This window comes from Acartia tonsa, chromosome 9 (genome assembly GCF_053477335.1).
Source record: "Acartia tonsa isolate MP-2025a chromosome 9, ASM5347733v1, whole genome shotgun sequence".
Lineage (NCBI taxonomy): Eukaryota > Metazoa > Arthropoda > Copepoda > Calanoida > Acartiidae > Acartia > Acartia tonsa.
The window spans coordinates 13,995,274-14,007,171 of record NC_137268.1 but is presented as its reverse complement, the minus strand read 5'-3'; the positions used below and the strand labels follow the sequence as shown (position 1 = coordinate 14,007,171).

General features: G+C 31.7%; 1 protein-coding gene across 1 annotated transcript; it reads right to left on the bottom strand.

The window, feature by feature from the left end:
• Nucleotides 1-1,143: 1,143 nt before the first annotated feature.
• Nucleotides 1,144-11,692, bottom strand: LOC145328272 (salivary protein Tsal1-like). The gene is made up of 20 exons (XM_080171896.1): nt 11,613-11,692; nt 10,888-10,948; nt 10,605-10,660; nt 9,841-9,907; nt 9,325-9,403; nt 8,563-8,641; nt 8,120-8,149; nt 7,985-8,037; nt 7,687-7,796; nt 7,516-7,575; nt 6,643-6,757; nt 6,373-6,414; nt 4,203-4,247; nt 3,891-3,949; nt 3,275-3,383; nt 2,801-2,925; nt 2,482-2,531; nt 2,116-2,180; nt 1,651-1,798; nt 1,144-1,293 (listed from the first exon to the last, which is right to left on the bottom strand). The coding sequence occupies exons 1-19, from the start codon at nt 11,671-11,673 to the stop codon at nt 1,667-1,669; spliced, it is 1,398 nt and encodes a 465-aa protein (XP_080028022.1). The 5' UTR covers nt 11,674-11,692; the 3' UTR covers nt 1,144-1,293; nt 1,651-1,666.
• Between the last annotated feature and the right edge of the window lie 206 nt (nt 11,693-11,898).

The following is an 11,898-nucleotide window of genomic DNA, read 5'->3' as shown; positions in this document are numbered from 1 at the left end:
AATAAGAACATCTTTTGCCAGGTTTTACATAAAGATTTGTTTTTATAAAACCATTTGAATCAATCGAAATTAGAGTGTCCAAAAAAGCTACAGATTTTGTCTCAAAATTATACGAAGCTTTAAATTTAAGAAATGGGTGAAAATTATTAAGGTGTTCTATAAATTTTAGCAACTCTTGTTCTGTCCCATTCCATAGAAAAAATATATCATCAATGTAGCGTTTATAAAGGTTAGGTTTTAAACCTTTCCAAGATTTTAACATCATATATTCAATACAGCCCATAAAAAGGCATGCAAACGTAGGGGCAACACGGGTGCCCATGGCAGTTCCAATAAGCTGCAAATAATGTTGACCATTAAAAACTAGAACATTGCATTTAAGAACTAGTGTTAGAAGTGTTATTAGGAACACTGTGGGGACACTTTTATCACTACGAGTGTCTAAAAAGGCAGTAAAGATTTCTATTCCTTGAGCTAATGGAATATTAGTGTAAAGACTTGATACATCAAGGGTCACAGGAATGGATCCTGGAGGTTGTGGCCCTTTTGAATTTTCTTTCTCAAAACAACGTAACATATCTGGTGTGTCTGCCCAATAACTAGGTAATGATTTGACTAGATCATTAGAGTGAATATCGACAAAATGACTGGCATTTTCGAAAGTTGTACCACTAGCTGATTCGACAGGTCTTAAAGGTGGGGTTGTTGTCCCAGGGGGCCATTTTTCGGGATCAACGTGGTCTTTAACAAGACCATAGAGTCTACCGGGAATAGGCTCATCAGGTACAAGCCATTTGGCAATATCGCCATCTATCCATTTCATGGATTTTGCTTTACTAACCTCAGATTTTAATGTTTCAAAATCATTAAATTGTATCTGTGCAGCCTGGTTGGGATCTAGCTTTTGAAAATAAGGGTGATCAAAGCCGTCAGAATCTGTATGTTTAGCTAACAATAGAGATTCCATAGAGTTAACATAATCTTCTGTATTTAATACCGAACAACCACCTGTTTTATCATTCGGTTTTATACAAATTTGACGAGATTTTTGAAGTCTAATTAACTCATTCATAGCCCGTTTTTCACATTCAGGTAGGTTAGTGAACGTAATTGAGTGGTTTCGTTACAATAAAAAATCATTGATGGATTGCTATAAATTTATTTTTGGTAAAATATAAAAATATATATGAATAAAATAGGTTTGATATAGAAATATATTATTTTGTATATATGTAAACTAGATAATTTATATTTAGTTTATAAAATCAACTCGATCAAAATGGTAGGTCCTGTAACAGAAAAAAAAGTATTCTTAAAAAGAGAAAAAAGAATAACGTCTAAAAATTAATATAGAAATTAAAACGTTTAAGGACTTCAAGACTGTAGAAAATTAAAAATGCTTATCAAAGGGATAAGAGGAAAGGTAGGTTGCAATAGTTGTATAAGCGACACTCGCAACCCCCCCCCCCCCCCCCCCCCCCCCACCACCACCTCTGATTTTTTTTCTTATGTAAGTATTTTACAATTCCCATGATATTATCATACCCTTTCTGAAAAGTTTATAGCAAATAGATTTTCTATCAAAATAATTACTTTACTTTTAAATTCACATCTGCAATTTTATTTTAGAATACTTGTTCCGTTCCCTGTGATAGTAATCAGCTGATTATTTTCCCGCCAAATCACACTTGCACGTGCAGCCACCGCACTGTCCATCTCCCTGGATACAGGTACAGGTACATGGTCCGTCCACCATGGTGTAAACGTTGCTGTTGGTCTTCTGGATCAGCTTCGCGGGCTGAAAAAAAAGCATTATTATCTTTAACTTGTTCTAATTATATTTTATATTATCTAGTATTAAAATCTAGTTTTGGAAAAAAACAAGCATGCGATTATTGGAATGCATAATAAGATGATAAGTTTAGTTAAGGGGGGGTGGGGGGGGAGGTAAATTTAAATTTATTATGGAAAGTTTTTTTAAGAGGTTTGTCTAAATAAGTTTTAACCTATTGGGACCAAAAAGTTTCACTGTCTTCCAAATCCAACTTGTATGTCCTTACAAACAGAAATATAATGCGCACTTCATTTATAAGACTTTAAGATTATTAAACTTACGTTGACATCAGGGATAGAAGGAATGGCCTCCCTTGCACTCTCAACTGAGCAACAGTACATATAACCTAAAATCAAAATAAAAAAATTACTTAAATATTGGATCATTTACTGTATATTTAAATTAGAATACTCTACCAATATACTATAAATCTATCACCAATTCTAATCGTTTATAGAAGTGCCTGGTAGCCGCAAATCTGCCGCCTGTAAGCCTTAGAGAAATCAACCTTTTACATTTTTGAAAACCATGAACAAGACCCCAATATGGCAATCCTTTTTTTCAAATTTAGGCATCAAAAAATAGTTTTAAATTCCCATCTTAGTCGCGGCTGCCGGGCCATAGTTTAAAGTTCCTTTTTAAAGTACCTGCATCAAGTTCAGCAATACTCCAATCAACCCAGGACATTTGGGAACACCTTGGAAAAGAAAAATAATCTATATGTTTATACAAAAAAAAAAAAATGTTTTATTTATATATAGTTGTGATGTCAAATTTCTATTTTGTTGAAAATTAATTATTAATATAAAATTGGATAAAGTCATATAAAATTTTTTTTGAAATGAAAGTAATTTAAATTTCCTATACATTAAAAAAATTATTTATCTGACATTGTAGGCAAAACAAAGATAAAAAGATCTTTTGAGAATAATCAATTTTGTTTACTTTATGTAAAATAAATCTTACACATTGTCACAGAGTTCATTGGGGACTTTAGTGGCATGAGGGTCATTCAGACCAATGAAAGCTACTCCGGAATCTGTGGAACTATCATACAGAACTTTCCAATAATATTGGGGAGCTGGAATGTACTAAAAAAAGGAAACTTTGTTGTTTTCCAAATATTCTTATAATAAAGTAACAGGATGGAGTGAGAAATATTCAGATTTTAGAATTAGAGACAGCTTTCTGCATATATCAAAATGTAAAATTATGAGATTAAAACCAGTTTTGTTCCCCTGAGGGGCAGAAAACCAAGGCTAACAAAACTGGTATTAATTTTATGATTTTTCATTTTAATATTTGTAGAAAGTTGTCTATAATTTAATATGATGCTATGCATGAGTTTTCAGTATGACTGAGAACTGCTTCTAATCCAGTATATATTAATCGGTTTTAAAGCCATACGTTAAAAACTCTTATGGTTTGTTGAAAACATACCTGAGTTTCACCATCTGTATACAGATAGATATCAACCAAATTACCAGATTTATCAGCATACTGTAGAACTCCATGGGTACCAGTCCAGATAGACACATCATGACCCAAACTAATAAATAGAAGGTAATTAATAATAGATAGATAAAATTGATATTTGATTTGCTTCCAGTCATTTATTTTTAGCATCTTGTTACTAGAATTAACTTAAGATATCATATATTATTTTTTGATAATCAGAAATGTATTAGTATTGAATCAATAGAAGCGATCAAGAGATAAAGAGAAAAAATGAACGCATAGATACCACTTGTGTTATAGATGTAATGCAAAAGGATGAAATATAGTTTTAGTTTGTCAAGTAATTCTTTTTGTTTGAGCTCTAAATAACATCAAAATGATCTGTCAGACCCAGATTCTTAACAATATCTTATATATAATTACATAGTCTTTCTCTTGGTAAGGCATGATGAGCTTTACTTTAATCCATAATACTGAATGAAATCTAACAGTTATGTGTGTAAGGGTTTCAAAGTATTTTATTATTGTAATGCATGGTTAGACTCGATATTTCTACCCCAAGAATATTACAAACTGGTGATGAATTAAATAAGGTTACCTGGCAGCAAGATCTCTTGTGTTCATCTCAAGGGCTTTCCAGTTACCATTGTTGAAGGACTATATTTGTAAGAAATTGAAAATAGAGATTTTTTTTGTAAACAAATGCAATTTTAGAGATAAATAACAGTATTAGTGCAACTATTCTCAGTGGAGAATTTAATCTTCATAATTACTTCCCTTTTGTTTCATGAAAAAAACTTCTTTTTGCCAAAAAAAACCCCGAAAAATTCTAGATATTGTTAACTTGAGTTACTATGCTGAATCCTGGTCCAAGGATACACGGTATGAATGCAAATGGATTAATATTTACCTGGAATTGAGGAGCTACATTCATAAAGTAATAAGTGGCATCCTGTTAGACAAAATTTTACACATAAATTACAGATTTGTCAAATTTTATTGATAATCAGTTTTAATCTTTAAAAAAGGATTCAGTGATTTTTGAAATGTAGTTTACTTAAAATGTTCTTTCTTCATTAACTATAACAAGGTGCGATCTTTTGCCAAAAAACGGAACATTTAGAGTAGACAAAAGTAAACTTCAATAAATAAGCTTGTATTTGAAGAAATGATGTAATTTCTTTTGCTTTAACTCGGAAATAACTGGAAATAACTTAAATTTTGCCTCTGTTAACTTCTAATGTGCACTTGGTAAGTACGTCTTGCTGTTTTGGAGGAGCGAAACTACCCTATTTTTAAAAAATCTCTAAATCTTCATAACTTTAGTTAGGATAGGAATATTTTAACAAAGTCAACGTCTATGTAAATATTTCTTCAATGCAAACAATGTTTGTGAACAAGAGTATAGCGTCAGGTTCACCCAGTTCGAGTCCCGGCATTTTTAGGTAGGTCCAGTATAAGTAAAATAGGACACTTATAAGGCATGTTTTCAAATATTTTTTTTTCAGATATAAACAACAATAACATAATTTTCAAAACACTTTTGATTTTGTGTTAATACCTTTATTCTAGGTCTAGCTATCTTCATTTAAAGTTTGTATAAGAATATAAACATAATTACTTAAATTATATTCTCTCTCAAGAGTATATTTCTCTCTCTCTCTCTGATGCGTATATAATGTTTTTGCAATATTATAATTAATCTCCAAATTTGAATTTCTGCTGGGCCAAAACCAGTTAGAACTACAATTTTTTTTAGAACACATGAAATTTAGAAAATTTAATTGCTAAAATAAAAGTATTTATAAGTGATCTTTATTTAACGACTCCTTTATCCCTTAAATGTCCATTAAAACCGCGAGAACGGCAAAAATCGTTAAAAATCACGCCAACGGCGGCAAATAACGGCGAAACGGTTCGCCAGAGGCAAATAATGCAGAAGTAAACAAAGATCCGCCTCAAAAAGTTTGAAAATATTGCAGAGATGACTTTGGGCTCTAAAATGACTCCTTCCCTCTCTAACGGGGGAATTTGAAATTAACAAGAACGAAATTGTTCAAATCATGCAATGTAAAATGCTCATTTACTCAAAAACGGACAAGAGGCCCCAGGTTGTGAAAACTGTTTTATACACAATACATGTTGTATATTGATATTATTATTGCAAAACCCAGGGCCTCCTGTCCGTTTTTGGGTAAAATGGAGAAAACTGATTTTTTGGGGTTAAAAATCTTAATATTCTTGGTGAAATTTTCTCACAAAATGTCAATTTACAACACCAAAAAAATATTTTTTTAAATTTTTTCTTTAATTAGACATTGGTACAGGTATCTGAAAAGTACCTCAATACATGTTTTTTTTCATAAGATGAACATAAATGTATTTTTTGTTGCTTTGAAAAAATTGTGTAAAAAAATCTGGAAAATCATCAAAACTGAAAAGAAATTTTTCACTACTTTTTTAAAAAATGGCATAAACCCGCCAAAAATTAATATTTTTTAAAAATTTCTTTTCTAGCTGTCTACTTACAGCCATTATAAGGTCCTAGGATAGATAAAAGTCGATTTTAGATTTTTTGGATGTCCCGATTTTTTTCAAAAGATCCCACTGTGCATAAGACATATAACCCGCGACCGTGGCTCAACATGTAGCGCATCCGCTCGTCGTCGGGAAGGTGATAGGTTCGAATCTCGGTCCGACACCGCATCATAACTAAAGATGTTAAAAATGGTTCCCACTACTACTATGTCAGATGCGTGACGTAAATAGTTAGAGTGGGGGGAATGCCTTGGCCCAAAACAGGCGCAACTCGTAACCATGAACAGTTGGGACTTCTCAGACAAAGGTCGTGCATCTCAGAGAGTTGGTTGTCTGATGGGTGAATGGACGCTTTACACTGCAATCATAAGCGAAGTATGTTTCAAGGTGCGTGGAGAAGAGGTCTAGTACCCGAAGCGACACTTAGCCCCCTAGAGTCTTATCTTATCTTAACTATAAGACATAGTTTTTAAAATGAAAAATATACTCTTATTTCATTACATTCTCAAAAGAATTTAGTGTATGTAAGTTTTAAATTCCTGGTTAATATTGTAGATGAATCCAGCATCTGGTGACAAATGGCCCTAGAAACAATATAAAAATTTTACTAAAGTGTAAATGATGTATAAACAGCACGCTAACTTTTCTAGTTCAAAATAAAATGTTTTGGAAATGATTTGACAAAAATGATATAACTTAATAACTGAACTAAAATGATTTTAAAATTATTCTTTAAACTCCAAAATCCCTTATTTTCTTTATCATATTCATGACTTATATACTCTACATCAAAAATTATAATAAATCAAGACCTTAGCAAAATAGTTGGTTCCACTGGTACTTGTCTCAATAATTGGGTTTCCATTGATTGTATTATGACCCAGCAGCTTCATCATTGTTTCTTCTTGGGTATTCTTAGAGTAGTAACTAAAAAATTGCTGTAATTTTTATAAAATTTTGGATTGCTTCCTGTAATGTTCTATTAAAATTTGACAATTGGAGCCCATTTAGTTACCAAAGAGGAATAATTAATAACATTCTAAAGTGCTAAGCAATTTTTTTTTATCAATAACTAGTTAAAGTAAAATGCAATGCAATTATTTACGCTTGTATGTAGATTTAACTACAACAATAACTGCTTTTTGGTATTTACTTAACTAATTAGTTTGATTACTCTTTCATTTCCACTATCTATAATACAAAGTAGCTTGATGTCTGTCCGTCTGTCTGTCCCCTAAGATCTCGGTAACCACTGAACCGATTGGATTCTACTCTTCAGGGTATATACCTATTGGTCCTGCGGTGGTTTTAAGCTATTTTCTTGGGGGGGGGGGGGGACACCCCCAACCCCCCCAAAAACAAAAAATTCCCCCCCCCATTTTTTTTTTTTTTTTTTTTTTTTTTTATTTTTTTTTTACAAATTTTACGAATTTTATGAATTTTACGAATTTGACGAATTTTACGAAATTTACGAACTTTGCGAATTTAATCGCAAAATGTTTTCCTGCTGGGTAGGTGCGAAAATTTGTGATCCGTTCTGCTGGGTAAGTAATAGAAGATGTAATTATACCTCTTGGGGCAAAGCCCCTAGAGGCTAGGGGCGAAGCCACTAGTATAACATAAATATTTAGATAAAAATCATTTCCTTGAGCAACTACATGCTTACAGAAAATAATTATACTTACTCATTCATCTTAGTACTAGTTGTCCAGGTGAAGAATCTTTTTAGGTAACTGTTGTCAATTCTAAATAAAGGATGAAACATGTTAAACCTTTATTTTGGAAAAAATATTAATATTTGTAAAAGTCAAATTATTATAAGAATTAGGTAGACAGACTTTATCTGTGATTCCTACCTAAATGATGGCCTGCCAGAGTCAATGTCTCTGAAATTGATGTTAGCCCCCAGAACTGTATGGTTGGTCCAAATAGTTCCATAGGTCTTCTCATCCTGGCACAATCTTATCTAAATATGAATTGTATTAGCTCGAAACCATCTAGTAACAGAATGTTTAGATTTAAAATTTTTAATTGCATGTATACTCTTATTCTGGTAATATACCATCTTTATAGAAATTCATAACCATCTTAGAATCTTAATAAGTTTGTTTGAAAAAATCAGAACTGTTTGAAAATTCTGGATATAATTCATACCTGCTCAACAAAAGTCTCTCTAATCATCCATCCAATTTGAACCAGGTACAACTCTAAAATGAGTCCAATTATATATTTTTAAGCAATGAGGATTTATAATAAAATCAATTTTAAATATAAATGGAAAATAATTACCAGATAAGTCAGATGTTCTGCCATCAGCACCTAAAACCAAATTAATAAATTGATTAATTGGTTATGCTTCTTATGATCAACTTAGGATGGTTTTAGGATATTTTACTTTGCTCCCAGTCCCGTCTTTAGAAGTCATCAGATCCTAGGGTAGGGTGCTATTAATAGATTCAAAGATTTCCTTGTAGTTAATCAACAGACTGACTATACAGATTTGCTTTAACACAATCCGAAATGTGCTGAACTAGCCTAAACCCCCTCCTTAGCAGAGCTGTTTTTATTATAGGCGCACCTCCCCACTTAAATTTGGTTAATCGGTACTTCTAACGATGGATACTTTTAAAATTGGCTTTCTAAAATGTGCATTATTTTATCTGATGCATTCTGGACTGTGCTAATTGCTGATTATGAATAAAACCATTTTTTTGGTTAAATACAAATGATACCAATAGAAGAGCATTCTTCCTGTGTCTTCAATAGTCTTGGCTCTTGCCTTCTGTTACAGCTAACTGATTCTACATCAACCTAAGATAAAATAAAATGAGCTTTCTTTTTTATTAAAAACAAAATGATGGCTTTCCTCGAAATAGGCCTGGTGAGCACTTAAATCCTCCTTCCCTTTATTTTTAAATAAATTGAAAATGAGTGAGGGGTTTGTTTTTTTATTATTTCAGTTTCAGACAATTTAGGTTAGGTTGGGTCGGGAACTGGGTAGCCCTACAAGTTCAGGGTACCGTAGGTACAGGCCCGACAGGGCTAGGGCCACATGTAGCATCTAAAAAATCCCTCTTTTTGCAAAATAAGGGGGGTAAAGTCAATATGCAATTAGAGGTAAATCGACTGTTGAAATTTTCCCTTTATACTTATTTTACAACTGCGTGATTGCTTGTTTTATGACAAATAATTAACAGCACTTGTGAGAAGCAATAAAAGCATACACATAAATTGATTCGTAGTACTTTTTTTGTTTAGTTATATTGGAGCAATTAGATTATTATCTAATTGTTCTATAAGACTTAAATTCGCACAATCTGATTTTGAATCAACTTATACAATAAGGCTTGGCTCACATATTTGGCTTATTAGTTTTATAAAGCTTTCAAGTTTCCAATTAAGTTCTTAAATATATGTAATTTTCTAGACTAAAAGCTTTTAATTGAGCAGTTTAAAAATTTGAACAATGATTATCAAAATTAAGAATAGCTAACCTGTTTATTATCAGGTGTAAGAAAAGCTCCATCTGTACATGTGAGTGATGCTGAAGTTTCTGCTGGCAAGTTTGTACCTCTAAATATAAAAAATCTACTCCAGATACATTAACGGAAAAGGTTTCAAGCTTTCACTTTCATTTAGCTATCTTAAGGGATGAAAATAGATGATTTTAATCTTTTTAGGTGTTGCTAAAAAAGACCTAATAACATAAGACTTTATTACAAAAGACCCAAAAAACAAAAAATCTAATCTTACAAAAGACCTAATCTGACAACAGTTAAGTTAAGTGAGGTTAGGTTAAGATTATTGGATATGAATTTGAGCATATCCAATAATTATATGTCATTTAGGTCCTTTGTAAATGCGTCTTTTGTAAGGTTAGGTCTTTTTAATTAGGTCTTATGTAGCAATGCCTTTTTACACTTACTCTAGGTAGGTATCTTTACACTAGAAAAAAGGACTTACTCTAGGTAGGTGTTGTAGGTATCATTACACTACAAAAACAAACTTACTCTAGGTAGGTATCTTTATAATATCTGATACTTCCATGACAGTACAGTTCCAATTCATCACCAGCCTCTAAACAATGTGATTCATAATTATTTGAAATACAACAATTTGTGAAGTGAAACTTGTGTAAGAGTATGTAAAAATGTTTGGGTATGGTAACTTTCGTGACAACACCTCTTAAGTGAGCTTTTCTCCTAATTCTAGCACTTGTGGAGGCTCTAACCCTGCGGGGCCAATTGGTTAACCCTACGGGGCAATCATCTTACCCAACTTAACATAACCTAACCTAGAATAACCTATCTAAAGATGCTGTAAAAATACGACGAAACGCCCCTTAATCACGAAAGGGACGATACCCAAATGTTTAATAAAAATTGTGTTTTCCCTTAAAGTGGATTGTTGACCGCAGAACCCCCCTTCTTATATTTTTAGAAATAAATCAAAATATTTCCTTCAATTTGGGTATATTGGGTACTGGGTAGTCAGACATAGCTAAGGTACCGCAGGTAAAAGCCCCTTACATTGGTGAGTCATAGTCAAAGCCCCCGCCCCCCTTATTTTCAATTTAGTTTGAGGGTGAGAGTCAGTACTCTACAGGTACTTTGAAGGAGACCATCAAAAAAATATATAATTAATTATTATGTGTCTCAAACTTTTTTGATTGAAAAAAATAGTTTTAAAATTGAGAATCCTTCATAAAAAAGTGCAAATAAGCAATTAGTTTTTCTTTTATTATTTTTGGAAATTTCTGAAAATAAAAATTTACTTATGATAATGAATCTCTTTTCATCCGCGGATTCACCTTCAGGATATACAAAATCGCTATAACAATAACAAAAAATATAACATATAATAAGTGTAATTACTATACAAGTTAATTTAATCTCATTTAGATTTTTTTATGTTAGTAGACTATTAAAAAAGGCAAACTATATAACTTATTTTGCTTTTTGACAAATTTTTTTAATTTGGCTTCTTAATATTTAAAGACATATTATTTTAAACGGAAGTATTAAAAATTCCTTTGTTATGCTTATTGAATATTTCACCTGTTTTGTAATAACAGAGGTGGATATTTTCCAGAAATGGAATCCAACTGAATAGTACAATCTTAACAAAAAATGCTATAACTAATCTATCTGCTGTCCATGACACTCTAACGTTAATTCCAACAACCAAGGAGACCTTCTCTCCTTTTCTGTCCAAACACCCAGGGTATTAGGCTAGGCAACACCCAACAGACAATCAACTCTTTGATAACACGATCTTTGTCTAGAAGTCATAAGGTTATGAGTTGCGCCTGTTTTGTGCCAAGGCATTCCCCTTACTCTAACTATTAATGTCGCACATCTGATGTAGGAATTATTTTGAATGACTTTAGTAATGACGCAGTGTTGGGCCGAGATTTAAACTCATCACATCCCCAGCGACGAGCGGATGCGCTATGTCTTAAGTTACGGTCGCGAGTCCTAAAGGCTGATAAATCTACGTGCTTTGAAAATCTTTGGTATCACACAAAATAAAAAATAATACTTTTATACTGGTATTTAGAATATTAATTATCTATCTATCTAACAACACAATGCCAAGCAAAAAAAACAACTTCAACATTTAATTATAAACATAACTTATCCAAAATTAACATGTTCAGTAGTAGTAATTTAATGAAAAACTATAAAACAGATACTGATAAAAAATAGTCAATTTTTTAAAAATATGGAGGATAATTATATTTAAAAATTTTTCAAAATTAAATATTTGTTATGAAACTAACCATTTGCGCCATAAATGGCGTTTAAATTGGCAACAAATGCCAAAAAGGAAAAAGCTTTCATTTTGTCTACTTTCTAAATTTCAATAATTATTTATTAAAAGAAGTGATCTTTAATGTATTACTAGTTTATATAAATATGAATTAAAAAGAATAAAAGTAAAGTACATATATATACATGCAAGCAAACACATAATGTCAAATAATAAATAAACACTGAAAACTAACATATATATGCTAACATTTTATATGTATAAAACATTTTTTTTACATACATACAGGTGGTAAA

Excerpts from the sequence above, each read along its gene's own strand:
- LOC145328272 (XM_080171896.1), bottom strand. The coding sequence starts at position 11,673 with ATGAAAGCTTTTTCCTTTTTGGCATTTGTTGCCAATTTAAACGCCATT. Across the intron at positions 3,384-3,890 it reads ACAAGAGATCTTGCTGCCAG|TTTGGGTCATGATGTGTCTA; the intron begins GTAACCTTATTT and ends TCTATTTATTAG. Across the intron at positions 2,181-2,481 it reads TATTGCTGAACTTGATGCAG|GTTATATGTACTGTTGCTCA; the intron begins GTACTTTAAAAA and ends TTTTGATTTTAG.